Here is a 20,000-nt window from a genome sequence, read left to right on the forward strand (position 1 = left end):
AAGTTTTTTTTTTTTTTTTTGTACATCTTACTAGTTTGTGCTATAAATACTATGGAACACATGATTTTAGGATGGTAGCACCACACGTATTTTAGGCCTTAATACTGTACAATTTTTAAAACTTCATTAATTTTTTTTCTTCAGTTTTGCATAATATGCATACACTGCAAAAAAAAAAAAAAATGCTCTTCATATTTAGTTTTTTTCTTCTTGTTTCCAAGTCCAAAACAAGCTAAATTATGTGCCAACACTGGAAAAAAAAAATGCTTTCTTACTTACTGTCTTGTTTTTAGTCCGAACATCTACAAATTCTTAAGTATTAATTCTTGTTTCTACTCAAAATATCTAAAAATTCTTACATTAAGAAACATTTACTAGGCAAGTACAAATTATTGTCTTGTTTTGGGAATAAATAACTCACAATTCAGAGAGTTTTTGCTTAAAATTAGATTGATAATCGGCCATTGGGGTAAGAAAAATAATCTTGTTCTCTTTATAAGATTATTTAGCTTATTTTAAGCAAAAACTCTCTTCATTTTGAGTTATTTTCCCCACAAAACAAGACAATAATTTGTCCTTGTCTAGTAAATGTTTCTTAATGTAAGAATTTATAGATATTTAGACTAGAAACAAGACAAAAATACTGAGTAGGTGGTGGTTGAGCAGATTCGCCCCTTCTATGTAAAGCACTTTGAGTGCCTAGAAAAGCGCTATATAAATGTAATGAATTATTATCATATTATTATTATTATTATTATTATTATTATTATTATTATTAATTAAGTAAGAAAACCATTTTTTTGCAGCGAATGGGGTGAGAAAAAATGATCTTATTTCTCTTAGAAACAAGATTATCTTCCCCCCATTTGAAGCTCGTTTTAATTACGGTTTTATTTTTAAGAAAACAAGGAAAGATATCTCATACCACTTTACTAATCTAGCATATTTAGATATTTAGACTGTAGAAACAAGATCATTTTTCTCACCCTGTTGGCAGATAATTTAGCTCGTTTTACTCAGTTTTGACAAGAAGAAATAAGGAAAGATATCTTATATCACTTTACATTTTAATCCAGTAAATGTATTTTGATTTAAGAATTTTTAGATATTTAGACTCGAACCCATATTTCAATCAGAAACAAGATTATTTTCCTCACCCCGTTAGCAGATAATTTAGCTTGTTTCACTTCATTTTGACAAGGAGAAAGAAGGAAAGATATCTCATATCACTTTACTTATCTAGTAAATGGATCTTGATTTAAGACTTTGATGTTTAGACTGGAAACAAGACAAAATGACTGAGTAAGAAGAGCATTTTTAGCAGTGTGATGTCCGGCTACACGCCGTCCTCATGATCCGACTTCTTCCCGTCCATCGAGCTCTCATCCATAGAATGCTCTCCATTTTCCTCCTCATCCCTCATGGTATCCGCATCGGTGTCCATGCTTTTGTTCTCGCTCTCCTCTTCCTCCTCCTCAAACTCGTCATCCCTCCGTCCCATCTTCACGAATGCTCCTTCAACTTCCCGCATGCTCCCATTCAGGCCATCCCGAAGGATTGGATCTCGCTCCGGATGCTCCGGGTATCCGGGCGGATTCATGCCCTGCAGGTAAGCCCGGTTTAGGAGCATCTCCGTGGGCTCCAAATGACCTTTTTCCCTGGCTTCCCGCTCCGCCGCCTCCCGCTCCTCAGCCTCTCTTTTGCAGTACGAGTACCTGTGGTTCATGTGCTGCGAGTACGATCCCGAATGCGAGAATCGTTTCCCGCATTTGTCGCATTGGTACGGCTTTTCCCCGGAATGAAGACGGCTGTGCTCGATTAGGTGGTGCTTGTGTTTGAAGGCTTTCTTGCAGATCTGACACTGGTGCGGTCGCTTACCTGCGGAAACACACAACGAGAGAACACATGGCATCAGCGATTGCACACGCCGACCGGAACAAACATCAAATAAACGCTTCGGATGCAAAACAAGCCAGAATAATCCAATACAGTGAATGTTTGCCCCGGGTTGGCTCGCCGTTTCTGTGTATTTACATTCCCTCACAGAAGTGGAGCGTGAAGCGGAGCTACAGCATAAATAAACCAGAGCAGACCAAACAAACACACGAACAAACACATCGAGTGCAGCTCGACCGCGCTTTATTCTGTACGAGCGGACATTATACTGCAAAAAATGTTCTAAATACTTAATATTTTTGTCTTGTTTCAAGTCTAAATATCTTACAATTCTTAAATCAAGATGCATTTACTAGATCAGTAAAATTACATATTTTGTCTTGTTTTGTTGAAAGTCAAATCAAAATGAAGTGAGTTAAAACAAGCCACATGATCTGCCAATGTGGCGAGAACAATTATCTTATTTCTGATTGAAATCTTGTTTTCTGTTTGAATTAAGATAATTTTTCTCACCCCACTGGCAGATCATTTTGCCTGTTAAACAAACGCTTTACTCAAAAGAGACTCCATACCATACACTGCAAAAATATATATTTTCTTACTTAGTCATTTTGTCTTGTTTCCAGTCTAAATATCTAACAAGTCTTACATCAAAATGTATTTACTAGATCAGTAAAAATGACATAAGATATTTTTCTTGTTTTGTTGAAAATAAAATCTAAATGAAGTGAATTAAAACAGGCAAAATGATCTGCCAATGGGGTGAGAAAAATATTTGTTTCTGATTTAAATCTGGCTTCTTGTTTCCAAACAGAAATCAGATTATTTTTCTCACCCCATTGGCAGATCATTTTGCCTGTTTAAGCAAAAACTCTCTTCATTTAGATATTTTTTTCCCAGTAAACAAGAAAAAATATCTTATGTTGTTTTACTGATCTAGTAGATGCATCTTGATTTAAGAATATTTAGATAACTGGACTGGAAACAAGACAAAAATACTAAATAAGAAGAGCATTTTTGGCAGTGTGTAGAGAGGAAATGCTGCGCTCAGAGATAAACAGGGAAAACAACAACACACACTGCTAAACAGGCTTCTTTTGACTTGGAAAAAAAACTGTGTGTGAGTTTGTGCTTAAGATGTTCACCTGGGTAGGGCAAATAATCTTGTTTCTTGTGTCTTAAACAGAAATGAAATTATGTTTCCTACCCCATTGGCAGATCGACTCAAAGCAAAACTTGATTTTATTTTCCAGAAAACAAGATTAAAAATATATAATGTGATTTTATTTATTTTGGTGACAGAGACGATACACAGCTAAATGTACTTCTCTTACTTAGTATTTTTGACTTGTCTAAATGTCTACAAATTCTTAAATCAAGATGCTTTCACTCGATAAGTCAAGTAATAATAAGGTATTTTTTCTTGCTTTCTGGAAAAAACAAAACTAAAAACTGTGAGTTTTTGCTTAAAATGTTCACCTGGGTAGGACAGATAATCTTGTTTCTTGAGTGTCAAACAGAAGCTAAACCATTGTTCCTAACCCATTGGCAGATCGACTCAAAGCAAAACTTGATTTAATTTTCCAGAAAACAAGAAAAAAAAAATCTTGTCATTTTATTAATCTAGTAAAATCATCTTGATTTAAGAGTTTTTACATGTTTAAACCCAAACAAGTCAAAAATGCTATAAAACATAATCTTGTTTCTTGCTTCTATCCTAAATCATTATCCTCACCCCATTGGCAGATTGACTTGAATTCATTTTCCAGAAAACAAGAACAAATGTCATTTTGCTTAGACTCAAAACAAGTCAAAAATACGGGATAAGAAAAGCAGTTTTGTTGTTGTTGATGCAGTGAAGATCCTAGACAATGTTTTGATGTGAAGATGCACAATTGATTATTTATTTTTGGCTTTTAAAAATTAAATTTCTAATTTGTCAGAATTGAATGAACATAAAAAGAGCAAAATAATCTGACAAACAATTAGCAGATAACCGTGCTTGTTTTAAGCAAAAAGGTCCTTTTGATTTAGTCAAATCTAGTCGAATCATCTTGATTTAATAATCTTCTGATATTTGGACTGGAATAGTAATAAAGCCTGTTTTGCAGTGCAGGGTTGTCTGTAATTTATAGCTGTAGCTATCCACGCTCTCCATATGAAATATGATTCTTCTGATGGAAGACAGTTGAGAAGACCGGAGTGTGTTTATGTGCTGGACACTTGTGTATCATTTACAGAGGCTTTGCCTTTTTGTTTAACTTGATTGTAAAAATAACATGCATAACTATTCATACATTTTTTGTGTGTGTATGTTTTTGTATGATTATAAACTGGGAAAATAGTGCAATCAATTATAAGGGCAAATGTTGTCCCTTAATAAAAACATTAATTTCTGACACATATTGAAATTTTGAGCATTTGTGCATTGCAAAAAATCATGTTCTTCCACATTTGCTTCCCAGCACAAATACCTTTAAATCAAGATGCATTTACTAGAAGAGCAGAACGACTGAAGATATTAATTAATAACATTATGAAGAGAGTTTTTGAAAATGTTTGAATATTGGCTGATATTTGCTCTCGTTTTAAGCACTAACTCATTTCATATTTGATGATGTTTATAATGTTGATAATGTCCTCCAGTAAATGCATCTTGATTTATAGATATTTGCGCTGGAAAACCAGACAGAAACGTTTATTTTGTTTGTTTGTTTTTGCAGATCATATCAAATTAAGCAACACATTGTATATTTTAAAGCACTTTCCATTAAAACATTACATTTCTGTAAATATGCTAAATGTACATTATTTCTTTGTATTGGGATTAATTTAAATGAATATAATTTAAATGAATTAATTTAAATCAATGAATATCCTAATCAGTTAATTATTTACTTCAATGAGCTCATTAAATTAATACAGTGATTTGTATTTGTACATTTCTGAAATCCGTACCAGAACAGATCCCTGTAAAGTGTAATGTAGACGTTTGCATTTCTGTGAAGCTGTAAAATGTATGAATTGTTATATCAATGTATATGAATGAAAATGATTAAATCTGGTTCTTGTGCTTACTTATTGGAAACTTATTTATTACTGGCATTAAATATTTAAATGGTTCCTCTGATTGAAACTAGAAGACATGAGAATAAATACTTATCATCGTACAGAATATCATCAAATGCAGAAAAACACTGCAATATATTTGTTTTATCAGTCTGAGTGTCACGTGTGCAGCTACAGAGAGAGAGAGAGAGAGAGAGAGAGAGAGAGAGAGAGAGAGAGAGAGAGAGAGAAAAGAAGAAGAAGAAGAAGAGATGAAACAGATGTATTCACGTCAATGGACTCATTCCCATGTCCTTCCAGACTGACTGTAAACGGTGATGCAAGAGAAAGAAACTGTGTGTGTGTGTGTGTGTGTGTGTGTGTGTGTGTGTGTGCAGTTGTTCTCCTCCTCTAATGCACGTTTATCTCACTCTTTTATTGACACTGACTGCTCTCTGGAAGAGAATGTGACTGTCAAAACCAACCCGTCCAATCAGAATCCAGGAAAAGTCTCTGAGAAAGGCTTTCCGTATTTCCCCGTCCATCAGAAGCAACACTATAGTGCTTACAAAACACACATCTGTGACCCTGGAGCTCAACACCAGTCATAATCTCACGGGTATTTCTGTGCCAATAACACATTACGCGGGTCAAAATTATCAATTTTTCTCTTATGCCAAAAATCATTAGAATATTAAGATATTTATTAAATGTCCTACCATGAATAAATGTGTTATTAGTAGTAATATGCATTGCTCAGGGACTTCATTTGCACAACTTTTATTACATTATATTATAATAAAAAGAGGCTCTGAAAGAGACTCAAATACTCCGTCGGTTTTGGTCATTCAGGCGAGTGTTATACATCATCATAATCTGATTCTACTTTTATTTCTTTACACTCACAATAAAAACTAAATGTTGTGCTTTTTGCTAAAGAAAGAAAACAAACATGATCTCTCTCTCTCAATGACGTCCATTCTGATAATCTTCAGAAAATGAACTGTAACTCAGTGAATACTCGTCACACAAACATGAGACATGACTAAAGAAGCGCTGAAATGTTAGGTTTTAAATTATGTAATCAAATTAAAAACAAGTGTTCTCTGTTTATATAATTTGTTAAAAAAAAGAGAGAGATGTCAGACTCATTATCCACTAATGTGGCCACGCCCACAGCATTTTATGCCGAAAATCGTTATGATATTAAGATCATGCTCCATGAAGATATTCAGAAAATGTCCTACCGTAAATATATAATAAATGTATTATTAGTAGTAATATGCATTGCTAAGGACTTCGGACGGATTTAGGACGATTTTCTCAATATTTAGATTTTCATCAGATTTTCAGATTGTTCGGCCAAATATTGTCCTAACAAACCAAACATCAATGGAGGGATTATTTACTCAGTATAAAAGGTATATATTCAGTATAAAAAAACACACACACAAAAAAAAAAAACTTATGACTGGTTTTGTGGTCCAGGGTCACAAACGTGTGTTACGTTGTACTTTATTTAATGAATTTAATTCTAGATGTTTCGGTCGTCGTGTTTTAACCATATGCAGTTTTATATGGATATACACAAACATTGTTTTTAGATAAAACATGTAAAATCAATTCGGTAACACTTTCCAATAAGGTTGTATTAGTTAAAATGAATTAATGCATTAGTTATCAATAACCACAAACAACACCTCTTCAGCATTAGTTCATCTTTGTTAATGTTAGTTAATAAAATCTGTGTATTAACTAATAACGTTTTAATAATGCACCAGTAAATGTTGAAATTAACATGAACAAAGATAAATAAATGCTTTAAAAGTGCAGTTCATTGTAATGTTAACTAATGAACCTTATTGTAAAGTGTCACCATCAATTTTTATACAAATGTATTTCTGATGTAAATTTGGAAGAAAAGGAAAGGAAGTAGATCGACGACCGGTCACTTTCCCTGTAGACGTGTGGTCAGGCTACATTCACACGCAAACCCTCGGTCCACTGCTTTAATGTTAGTCAATTATATTTCTACTGCAAAACTATTCTACGACCTAATCAAATCAAAATGCAAAATATATATTTTATATGCATTGTCTGTGTAATACTTCAACTTTAATGTCAATTCTATTACACAGTATTACACAGAAAAATGCATGTACAATATATATTTTGCACTTAAAATGATTCATGTTAAGTGTAAATCAAGTGTCACGTTAGACTGACCTAAGAAGTCATTGTGCTAAAATGCAGCCGATTTATTCCACAATTTTTCCTGTCATCCAAAACCAAATAATAAATCAGGGTGTGTTGTGAATGTAGCCTTCGTGCTCCCAGACATTCAACCAGCTTCAGTTCCAGAGATTATTCAGCTTCTATGTTTCTGTGTTTGTTTTCTGTATAACTTTGCTTAATTATTATAAAGTCAGTGTCATGTCTTGCCACACTAATTACATGTATAAATACTCTCACTGACTGTCAACAGGAGAGAAACATGTTAGTTTTTAACTTAGAAAGGAACAACAGGAAACATGATCGAGGTAGTGGGAAAAGACAGAGCGAAAGAAAGAAGGCAAGAAGCAGCGTGAATATTCTGGAGTCAGACAGACAGTTATTGAATGATGGTGTCTAGAACAGTATATATACCTGTGTGTTCATATTTGTGTCTGAGGAGGGAACTGCTCTTCTGGAATGTTTTGTCGCAAAGGTCACACGCGTACATACCACTTTCTGTTTTCTTAATCTTCTTCCTGGATAGACAGGCCTCGGGGTCGGCCATATCATCTAGACTGCTCAGATAATCTGCCGGCCCGTCGAGAAGCTCGCTCTGGAAAGAGACAGCCAGTGTCATCATCTTCATCTTCATCTTCATTATCACAATAACACAATGCACTTCAGTCTATGGTGCCACGGTCATACGGGCACAAATTAACATGCATTACAATATAATACATCATCTATAACATAACATTACATAACATAATCATTTAAACCCAAACTTGGGTCAAATATGGACAAACCTGACCGTTGGGTTAAAAAGATCATTTAAAAATGTAACCCAACAGCTGGGCTTGTCCATATTTGACCCCACTTTGGGTTGAAACAACACATTTATTTTGCATATTATATATAGATTATATGCAAACTTATAGAACTTACTTGTTTCATGTATTTATATATATATATATAAATAATTGTTGTTTCAACCCAAATTTGGGACAAATATGGACGAACCATATTTGGTTGGGTTAAAAATGTAAAAAAAAAAAAAATTGGGGGGGGGGGGGGGGTTGAATATACACATTTATTTCTATATAATATAATATGCTGCATGATCAAATTATAATTACATTTTTAATGATTATTTCTAATGAAAACTGTTGATATAAAACTCTAATATTTTTTTCTGAGAATCTATTATATGGCAACATAAAATAACAGAATAGATCAACAGAGAACTTACTTGTTTCATCTATTTATACATCATATTATATAAATTCAAATGTTTTAGTTTTAAACCAAATTTGGGTCAAATGTGGACAAATTGACAAATTACATTTGTTTTGGCTGAAACACATTTTTTTTGTATATAATAAATATAATATAATCTATGCAGCATGATCAAAATATATAATTATTTTGTATTTCTAATGATTATTTCTAATTAAAACTGTTTATATTAAACTTTTTATACAGCTAAATAAAATAACATAAGAATAGATCAACAGAGAACTTACTTGTTTCATCTAATTATGCATTTTGTTATCTTTTATATATATATATGTGTGTGTTTTTTATGTATTTTTTACATGACGAGATTAATATTTAACATTTAAATATGAATACGATATGCATTTCTGAGCTAAATCTGGAGTAGTAGTCTGAAGAATTAAGCATTAAAATGTTTGTGATCCTGAAAAAAAAGCATGTAAAGGCAGGATATTGCAAATGAGGCCTTTCTCTCTTCTTAATCACACCTTATTCCATATATTTGCATTCAAATTTGGTTTAATTTCATACATGAAAGGGTGTTAGCGCAGTATTTATCTGAGCAGAGATTACCCCGATAGGCTTAAACTTAAATTAATGGGGAAAAAATATTATTACATTAGAAGCTAATAATAAGAAGAGAGTCTTAGCAGGGAATATTGCCACAGTCCTCTAATTTCAAACGGTAATGATTAAATCAAGAGGGGCACGAAACGGCCAAAACCGCAGCGACGATGCCCTCATTAAGGACAGCCGGCTCTGGACTGACAATACTTCCGCGCACTCTCTTTTAAAAAGCTCTGTGCTATCGTTCCGCAATCAATTTGAGCTAAATGCCCTTAGCTGTATTTTTAAAATCTAATTTAATAACTTAGAATAGGAAACATTATTAATACTTTTTTATCAGAATGGTTTCCCCGATGTTAAACAGCCCTCAGCGCTGAGCTGTAATGAACATGGGGAGTGTGCATTATTAATCTTTATGCTCAAACTCATTTGAGCTTTTCTTGCTGCAGAAATGCAGGGAGCAAAATGAAAGAGATATCGAGTCTCTATGTCTCTGATTTATCTCACACCTGAGATGGGGAAAAAGAGCCCAGGCGGCGAAGTGAACACCTGCCTCTTTGACGTTTCCTGCTCTCTGGGTCTTGAAGAAGCCACTCAAGGGCAATATAAAACTGCTAAAAGAGCCGGCGTACGGAAACGAACCACAGAAACCACGCTTCTCTTATCCTCATCTGCCGCCGGGCGAGAGGTGAGCTCCCCTCTCTCTCTCTCTGAGTGGCTTTTAATTAGTGTCTGAATGAAGCCGAGCTCCACTCACCAGAGGGCTTGAAAAAAGAAACACAAGGCCTGAGGGTTTATGAAAGAGGGAGTCTGTTATTTACCTGGAATCCTGGCTTCCGCTGGTATTTTCTCCTGTGCTGCATCTCCGCAAAACTGGCCGCCCCAGCCGCGTAAGTGTAGGCCATGTGCGGCAAGAAGCTTATCTGGTCGAGGCTGGGGTAGGGTCTCAGCCCTGGAAGGCTGGCTTGCACCGGAGGCATGAATGTAGGAGGTGGGAATGCGCTTTGGGGGGGCAAAGAGGTATACAGGGGTTTGGCAGCGAAGGGGTTCAGCCCAAACATAGGGCTCGAGCTTTTGTCCAGATTGCTGTTTGCATTGGGGCTGCCAAACTCCTTCTTCGAGAGATAAGCCAAGTTGAGCGGCTCGTCCACATGCTCGCGGGGTGTAATCGCGTGGTTATGGTCAGTAGGGGTGCTGCTGAGCTTGGGCCGGCTTTTCACAGTCAAGATGTGCTTTGGCTCCTTCATGAGCTTTGGCAACGAGAGGTCAAGAGGTTCGGCTTGCAGGTCCTCGGAGGTGAAGCTGTTGGGTGTGTAAGAGCTAGTGTGGGAGTTTTTGGAGGAGGCGGATGATAAGTTAAGAGGAGATGGAGTGTTGCTTCTGGAGTGGTCCAGCTTATCCCCCAGCTGCTTGTGGTTGGAGAACGGCGAGGTTTTGGAGAGCCTGAGTGGGGTTTCACAATTGTTCATATTGTTGTGAAGCTCAGGGGATGTGATACGGTCAGAACCTTTGACCAGGGACATCGGAGAACGGATTCCTAAAGAGTCTTTAGTGTGAGCGGAGACCGGATGCTCCATGTGGTTCCTGTCTAAAGGAGGAGTCCTGGAATTGGCGTACTGAAAGACTTTCCTTTGCTCAAACCACTCTTTCACGAACTCCTGCGGAAGGCCGACCGCGATGGAGATTTTCAGTAGTTCTTCAGAGTTGGGCTCCATGTTCATGGCGAAGTATGCTTTCAGCACGGACATGTGGTCCTTGTAGGGACTGATCGGGCCGTTGACGGCCTTATCAGGGATGACGGAGGAGTGCAAAAGGCCATGCTTCTCTGCAAAAAAGCCGGCTTTGTTGGTCGTGGCATTCTGGGCGGGCTGAAGCACTGCCTTAATTTCCTCGTTCATCTTGCAAAGATAACGCTCATGCTGGTGCAGGGGAATGGGACCAGGAAAGGTCTCTTTGCAATATTGGCAGGAAAACGGTGTAAACATTAGATTATTATTGTCATGAGTTTTGTCCTCTATACCCATATCTAGCATATGATTAGCCTTCTCTTTCTTGATATTGCTAATTTGCCTCTTAGAGTCCGTAGTCAAGCTCTGAAGGCAGGCTTTGGCTTCGTTGACCTTCTCAAGTGTGTAATCTATGATGCTTTTGGTGGCACCATTGTGGCTGATGAGTGGAAGAGTGTTCTGGGGTCCACATTGCTTCTGTTCCTCAATGTGGGAACCCAACTCCTTCATGTACGCCTTCAATTTGGAGATCTCCTCTGGCTTGCAATCCATCTTTTGTCGACAAACTGTGTTGTCCACGATCTGCAGGACCTTCTGTACCTCGCTCAGGTTGTTTCCCAGTGATGGGTATCCCAGTAGCTGCCCTTCTAAACCCATACCCAAGTGCTGAAGGGGACTCTGAGAGTTATGAAACCCCAATGGGCTTCCTCCCCTAACACCACCATTCAGGAAAGGGCTTCCCGTACCGTAGCCGTGAGAGGCCATCATCAGCTTATAGTCGTTGAAGTCCAGTGGTTCAGATTTGATGTTGAGGTGATTAGACTGGTCTTGCAGGCTGAGTGGTTTGCCATTCTCCAGTTTGTGCCGTAGCTGTGAAATGGCAGTGTTTGTAGGGGAGGACGATGCGGAGGTTGGAGATGAACCCGTCTTTAGGTTGTTTCTCACCCTGCCATTGATGGCGATCAGTCCGATGCACTTCTTGCTGCTGATGTGTGAACTGTACGACCCGGAGTGTGAGAATCTCTTCTTACAGTTTGGACATTCGTATGGCTTCTCACCTGCAGTGAAGAAAGGCAAATAATTTGATCACATCAAGAACTGAGGCAAGTGAGAAGAACTTGGGTTGGCTGGGGCAAAACAAACAAAGAACCAATTCATTCTGATATAGAATCAAAAACATTCTTAAAGGGTTAGTTCAGCCAAAAGTGTAAATTGTGTCATTAATTCCTCCTGTGGTTGGCCAGCCGTCAGACCTCCGTTCATCTTCAGACACAGATGAAGATATTAGTGTTGAAATCCGATGGCTCAGAAAGGCCTTCATTGACACCAATGTCATTTCCTCTCTCAAGACCCATAAAGGCACTAAAGACGTCGTTACAAAGCCCAGTACAGTAATGGGCAGATTTCAAAACAAAGCTTCAAACCGTTATGAATCAGTGAATCGATTCATGATTCGGACCGTGAGTCAAACTGCTGAAATCACGTGACTTGGTGATCCGTATTATGAATTGATTCACTGATTCATAACGGTTCGAAGCTTTGTTTTGAAGTCGGCCCATCACTATATAAGTCGTTATTGAGTTTTTTTTTTTCAAGGAAGGCCTTTCTGAGCCATCAGATTTCAATAAAAATATCTTCATCTATTTCTGAAGATGAACGGAGGTCTTACGGGTGTCCAACCACATGAGGGTGAGGAATTAATGACAGAATTTACATTTTTGGGTGAACTAACCCTTTAACTAAGGCAATGGGTAATGAAAGAAAGAAAAGGACGTACCACTGTGTATCCGCAGGTGCTCCTTTAGATGGTGTTTGTATTTGAAGGCCTTGCCACATTCAGTGCATTTGAACTTGCGGTTGCCAGAACCCTGGTTGAGAATCTGGTGCTGTGGACGAGAAAATATTCACATGAGCTTCTCTTGCACAAACACACAATCGCACACAACAGGCAAGATTTCAGTGAATAATTTCATGACGGGCCAAATGGCTCCCGTTGCAAAGCATCATCTTGCTTTGGTTGGGTGCATTTGAGCAGCGATAACAGAGGATCTCATACCTTTTCATTTCCTGACTCTAGAGCCAGAAACGCTGCACTGGCAGCGAAAAAAAAGAACAAAAAGAATCCTATTTTCAATACTTTTTTCCTCATTAGGGAGGCAGCAATGATCCACTTCATCTAATTTAGCATAATCGCTCCAAATAAATCTGGCATATTTAACCAACACATCCTTCAGATACCTGAGCAAAGAGTTCATTACGCAAAAAGGTGGGCTTGCATAAATGTTGCAATTTCGTAATTGGGACGCAAATTTGTAGACTGTTTAAAGGCTTCAAACGTCTCTTTAATAATGCGTGAATGCGGCTTGTAGGCAGGCACTTCATTTGCTGTTCAAAGGTAGAACATGAGCGCATTTGCAATTCAAAGCAGAGCCTCGAAAATCAAAATATAATAACAATAACAACAACAACAATACGGGCGTCAGTGCGGAGAAGCAGAGCGCGCACCAGGCGAGCACAATTAATTCAGAGTGGGAGGTGAGTATGTCGAACGGGCAGAGGAACACAAAAGGGCCGCCCATGATCGGCTCAGACAACTGGTGGGGAAAAAGAGGCCCGCATTCCACTGGAGACAGATGGCATAAAGCACAGGACACAGGGAGGATTGTTCAAACAGCGGCAACCTTCAAACATCAAGCGGGGAGCCATGCGGCCCACGGCGGGGAGGGACCCCAACATTCGCTCATATGTTGCGGAGCCGTAAAAACAAACAGCAACAGCTGCTTTACGCCCCCCACTTTTCCTCTGAGGACGGAGGCAGGTTTTAGTCCTGCCATCGCCCTCGATATGATACAGTCACTCTGCCGGTCTAATTGTGACTGGCAGCGAGAGGAGAGGGATTTTACACCCGGTGTGAAACCCTTGCGCTCACAAGAGTGTCAAGCACGATGTGGGCGGAGCGTTTGATTGGGTATTTGCATATTCACAAGAAGGGGCACAATCTAACGTCTCAGTTTGTGTACGCTGCAAAAAAAACAACAACAAAAAAAAACGCTCTTCTTACTCAGTCATTTTGTCTCTAGAATAAATATCTAAAAATGTTTAAATCAAGATGCATTTACTAGATAAGTAAAACGACAATAAATTTTTTTTTAAAACAAGGAAAAATATCGTTTTACTTGTCTAGTAAATGCATCTTGATTTAAGAATTGTTAGATATTATGACTGGAAACAAGACAGAAATACTTAAATAAGAAGAGCATTTTTTTGCAGTGTAAATCCACTTTAGAGTATTTATTCTTTCCCACATTAATTACACACATGTCTAGTACAAGTATGTGTCTTTGGTTCATTAATACATTGTGTACTTTTTTCATGATTTACCCCGGAAGACTAGAAGTGAAATGTGACAATATGCCCCATAGGTGGGGAACATTGTAACATGAGCAAATGACCGCTTAAAATGTTATCTGAAATAATTACAAAAAATATCCAAAACAAACTAAAACATTTTGTCAGTAAAATACAAGTATTAACTTTTTGAAATATAATAATGGCAACATCGTTTTTTTATAATTACAATACACATTTTTTTTTTAAATTTTGACAACAAACACATTGCTAATACAGCTTTACAACATACACTGCAAAAAATCCTCTTCTTATTTATTATTTTTGTCTTGTTTCGAGTCCAAACATCTAATAATTCGTAAAACAAGAAGTATTTACTAGACAAGCAAAAGTAATTGTCTTATTTTGGGGGAATTTTTGCTTAAAATAAGATAAATAATCTGCCAATGGGGTCAGAAAAATTATTTTAATTCAAACAGAAATCAAGATTATTTTTCTCACCCCATTGGCAGATTATTTATCTTATTTTAAGCAAAAACTCTCTTCATTTTGAGTGATTTTTCCCAAAACAAGACGATCATTTTTACTTGTCTAGTAAATTTTTCTTAATGTAAGAATGTTTTGATATTTTGACTAGAAACAAGACAAAAATACTGAGTAAGGAAAGCATTTTTTGCAGTGTAGTTAACAACAGAATAATAATGAATAATTTCTGAACATTGACTCTCAGTCCTTATTTACCCTTTTCTCGTGGTTTCTCAAAATAATTAATACAAGTATAGAATATAATATCATAGTTTTAATGGGGGCTAATAACACAGTGTTAGAACAGATATAAGATTACAATAATATCAGACTTGTCTTATTTTAAATGAACACAAAACAGAGGTAAGACTGTAAAATAAATGTTCAGTGATATCTTTCAAAGATTTTGTAATTTTGGCACTTCTTTTCTCTATATAGTGTTGATATGGCAACTAGTAAATACACAAAGTTTCGTCCTCCTGGCACGTGTGGAAAGTGTTAAACCGTGCGTTAGGTTGTGCATCCCCTGACTGATTTCAATGGAGTTTCGATTTTCAGACAACAGCAAATATTCAACGGGAAGTCTTTCAAGACGAAGCACACAAACAAAGACCAACAAATAGGAAGTAATTTGAGGATTAGAGAGGTCACGGGTGCAGAATGGGCCATCTGTTGGTGTTTTGAGCGGCCCGTGGCATCAGGTGAAGAAGTTGGCAGCTCGTCGTGTATCAAATCATTCTGTTCGAGTGAGAACGTCATGTCTGAGAGATAAAAGAGCTGCTTCATCTCAGATGATTACAGGAGCCAATCTGTAGCTTACACTATAAAAACTGCTGGGTTAAAAACAACCAAAGTTGGGCTGAATATGGAAAAACTCAGCAATTGGGTTGTTTTAAACCCAGTGAATGGGTTATTATAAGCAAACATTTAACCCAACCGCTGGGTTAAAAAAACTGGCACCCCGACTGAGTCTGGTTTCTCTAAGGTTTATTTTTCTCCATCATGCCCTGATGGAGTTTCGGTTCCTTTGGTCGTCTTTGGCTTGGCTTGCTCAGTTGGGGACACTAACATTATGATCCAAGTTATTCAACTTAATATACAAATTAAATGTATTAATTAGGTCTTATTTCATTCTTTAAACTATCTAAATCAAATTCTGCTGCAGTATTGTCCTAATTAACACTGTGAAGCTGCTTTGAAACAATCGTCATTGTGAAAGCGCGATATAAATAAAGTTGACTGATTGATTAAAACAACCCAATTGGAGGGTTTGTCCATATTCAACCCAACTTGGGTTGTTTTTAACCCAGCAGTTTTTAGAGTGTAGTCTCCGGAGACAGTCATATCACATTGTTTTACACAGACCTGCTTTATCTACACTGCAAAAAAATGCTCATGTCATTTTGTCTTGTTTCTAGTCTTAATATCTAACAATTCTTAAATCAAGATGCATTTACTAGATCAGTAAAACGACATAAGATATTTTTTCTTGCTTTGTTGAAAATAAAATCTAAATGAAGTGAGTTTTTGCTTAAAACAAGTAAAATGATCTGCCAATGGGGTGAGAAAAATAATCTGATTTCTGATTGAAATCTTGTTTATTGTTTCCGAACAGAAATAAGATTATTTTTCTTACTTCATTGGCAGATCATTTTACTTGTTTTAAGCAAAAACTCTCTTCATTTTGAATAAATATCTTATGTAATTTTACTGATCTAGTAAATGCATCTTGATGTAAGAATATTTAGGACTGGAAACAAGAAAAAACACTAAATAAGAAGAGCATTTTTTGCAGTGTACCTGTTGAATGCATCTTATATTTGACACGACAACCCATTGAACACGTGTAAATAACACTGCGGCAGATTGTTAGGAGATAAAATGCTTGCGTTTATCATTAATGCACATGAAAATTATGATCTGCTACTCTTGTCACCGCGGAGAAACTGATTTTTAAAGAACATAAAAAAGAAAACCTAAAGAGCGGATACAATTTCTAAATTGGAAATTAACATAGTCATTCGATCGTGAATATAAGACTGCGGAATCATATCAGAGAAGGCCATCAAAAAACCATTTAGACCTCAATTAAGGCTATAACCATTAAAAGATCTGCATCTTCAAAATGCCATGAAAAATTAATAATGATTGCCAATCAAAATGATATCTTTTCTCGGAGGGAATAGAGCACATTAGCGGAGGCTCACCTGATCGCGTCCGGGCTTGTGTGTGGCCATATGCCGCTCCAGCTGAGTGCGGTAAGCAAACGTGTAGCTGCACAGAGGGCAGGCGAAGTTCTCCTCGTTTTTCTCATGCCGGTATTTGATGTGTTCCTTTAGGGAAGTCAAGCGTTTGTAGCCGCGGTCGCAGTAGGGGCAGGTCAACAGTTGGGCGAAAGCATCTGGAGTTCCAGGTGGCAGGTCTGTGGCAGGGAGAGAAGGGCAGCGGGCCAAGAGGTCAGCAAATCAATGGCAGCGAATGGGCGCTGTGCCCAGGGTGGTATGAGGAGGTATCTGTACAATCTGCTCCGCTGTGTGCCGTCCTCAAGGTTGGCACTGCCACCCGTACACACACACACACACACACACACACACACACACACACACACACTCACGCCAACACATGGACACACACACGTTTGTTTATGTGACATATGGGGACATTCCATAAGCATAATGGTTTTTATACTGTACAAACCCATTTTCTATCCCCTTACACTGCCCCTAAACCTACCCATCACACACACACACACACACACACACACACACACACACAGCCGCTAAATCTACCCATCTCAGGAAACATTCTGCATTTTTACTTTCTCATAAAAACTCCTCCTGTGTGATTTATAAGCCTTTTGTAAAGTGGGGCCATGGGTTATGTCCTCATATTTCACCCTCTCCTGTAATACCTGTGTCATACCCATGGCATTATACACATTTGAGTCCTCATATGTCACAAAAACATGCCCGCCCACACACACACACACACGCCAACACATGGACACACACAAGTGCACTCAGATTCACACGATTCGCTGAGGTTTGCTCACCATTTTCCACTCTTTAATCGAGAAGGTTCTCGCTTACAAATACAGTCAAACCCATATCCTCACATCATCCCGGTTTATTCTCTATAGCTGCACTGCAAAAAATGCTTTTCTTTCTCAGTATATTTGTCTTGTTTCTAGTCCAAACATCTAAAATGTCTTAAAACAAAAAGTATTTACTAGACAAGCAAAAGTTATTGTCTTGTTTTGGGGAAAAATAACTCAAAATTAAGAGAGTTTTTGCTTAAAATAAAATGTTAAGATTGAATTATATTAAGATTATTTTTCTCACCCCACTGGCAGATTATTTGGCCTATTTTAAGCAAAAACTCTCTTCATTTAGATTTTGATTTTCAACAAAGCAAGAAAAACATCTGATGTCGTTTTACTGATCTGGTAAATGCGTCTTGATAATTGTTAGATATTTAGACTAGAAGCAAGACAAAATGACTAGAGCATTTTTTGCAGTGTATGCAGTTTATGCTAACATCAAATTTAGACATTACTTTGAGCATGATTTGCATGATGTTAAATAAGTCTCCTGGAGCGGTAAACGTGATTTTAGGAATTAGCCTTTGGACTGTTCTGGAGTGATCCTGAAGTTATTTACAGTGTTTTGAGCGTAAACACAGGGCAGCATTCGGGGCCAGTGGTGTTCTCTCCGCTGTAATCGCTTCTGGTGGCTCGCACGTCTAATTTTTCACACGTTCTTCATAAGAGAGTTATGCGGGTTAATGCCCCTCGGGACGGGACATTTAGGGTTTATGATTTCACCATTCGGACAGCTGCACCTCGCTCTAAAGGTAAACAGGCCGGCATTCAGCCAATCAGACGCGGGAACAGCTGTCCCGAATTCTCACCGTTCTCCTCGTGTCCGTTGGCTTCGGGCGTGGCGAGGCGGGATCGGGAAAGCTCCTCCGGGGCCTCGGGATAAATGATGGCTGTGTCTCCTCTCTGGAGGTATTCGGCAATGCTGACCACATGGCTTTCACTGTCCACCATCTTACGCTTCCCGAAGAAATCCTCAAACTCCGCAGCGCAGTGGACACTCTTCACTAGAGACACAGGGAAGGAGTGTAAATAAAATCCTTGCTTGCATGTGAAAAATATGGTGCATTGAAAGGTAACAGAAGCATGCGGCACGCAGGACATTAGAGGGACGTTCTGGGAGGGATATGTCTAAATTACTGCCTTATCTAGCCACCTAATGGCCACTAAAATAAGAAATATGACTTAATCTAACGGGAGAACCATTCGGATTGTGGGAAAGCTTTTAACGATAAACCCTTTTTTCTACTTTTAAATGTATTAGAGGCAATCAGAGCAGAAACAATGCGTGCCGTAATCCTAACACTGCACAAAATGCTCTTCTTGTTTCCAGTCTAAATATCTAAAGATTCTTTAATCAAGATGCATTAACTAGATAAGTCGAATGACATGAGAGGAAAATAAAATCAAAATGAAGTGAGGTCTGCCAAAGGGGTCCGAAACATTCTCTGGTTTCTGATTAAAATCTTGTGTCTAAACAGAAACAAGATTATTTTTTCTTATCCTATTGATTTTATATTTCCAGAACACCAGAAAATTGTAGTAAATGCATCTTGATTTAAGAACCTTTAGATGTTTGACTGGAAATAATACTGCATTAGAAGAGCATATTTTACAGGGAAGTTCCTGTGAATCTTGCAGGACTTTAAAAAAAAATTAACCTAAATAAAAATCCCAAATGAAATCTCTAATTTCTCAGCCTAGCAGTGGAAATGAATAGAGAGCAAACGAAGAGAAATATTTGCTAGAGTTGCACATTTACCAACATCTCAACAATCAAGAGTGCCAGATCTCAACATAACCTCACACATTTCTCATGGGTCGATTTATACAGTATACACAGAATATACACATCGGTCCATGAGAAATATATATATATTAGGGCTGTGCGATATTGAAGAAGAATGCAATATGCAATACCTTGTTAAATAATGCGATATTCGATATGCGGTACAATATTGCTATTAGTGTGTAAAATCTATTTAAATTATATATTTTTAAAACTCTTTAAAAACTGAGAATGATACCATTTATGTTTCACATTCTCTCTGGGAAAAGAAAGCATCGCTACAACTTCTGAAAATGACCAGCAAAAATTTGTCGAAAATCTGACAAATATAATTTTAACATCAATGTTTCGGTGTGTGTGTGTGTGTGCGTGTGTGTGTGTGTGTGTGTGTGTGTGTGTGTGTGTGTGTGTGTGTGTGTGTCAGACAGTGTGAGATTGTAAGGAGTTGTTTTTCACAAGTTATCGCATTTAATAACTCTTTTATAACAGTCCCAGTCTATTCTCTGCTATACGC

General features: G+C 37.5%; 1 protein-coding gene across 2 annotated transcripts in view; it reads right to left on the reverse strand.

Moving 5' to 3' along the window:
* Positions 1–20,000, reverse strand: part of zeb2b (zinc finger E-box binding homeobox 2b) — a 101,377-nt gene that overhangs the window by 823 nt on the left and 80,554 nt on the right. The window contains exons 5-10 of one of the 2 annotated variants that reach the window (XM_067460522.1): positions 18,510–18,704; positions 16,808–17,022; positions 12,505–12,613; positions 9,822–11,785; positions 7,669–7,771; positions 1–1,878 (exon numbers count right to left, since the gene is read on the reverse strand). The exon at positions 1–1,878 is cut by the window's left edge and continues 823 nt beyond it. In XM_067460522.1, the coding sequence (XP_067316623.1) occupies positions 1,337–1,878; positions 7,669–7,771; positions 9,822–11,785; positions 12,505–12,613; positions 16,808–17,022; positions 18,510–18,704 (3,128 nt within the window). In that variant the 3' untranslated portion in view covers positions 1–1,336. Of the gene's footprint in view, positions 1,879–7,590; positions 7,772–9,821; positions 11,786–12,504; positions 12,614–16,807; positions 17,023–18,509; positions 18,705–20,000 lie in introns of both variants that reach the window. The other variant, XM_067460521.1, reaches the window with a different exon arrangement.

The sequence above is a fragment of the Pseudorasbora parva genome, chromosome 12, assembly GCF_024679245.1.
Source record: "Pseudorasbora parva isolate DD20220531a chromosome 12, ASM2467924v1, whole genome shotgun sequence".
Lineage (NCBI taxonomy): Eukaryota > Metazoa > Chordata > Actinopteri > Cypriniformes > Gobionidae > Pseudorasbora > Pseudorasbora parva.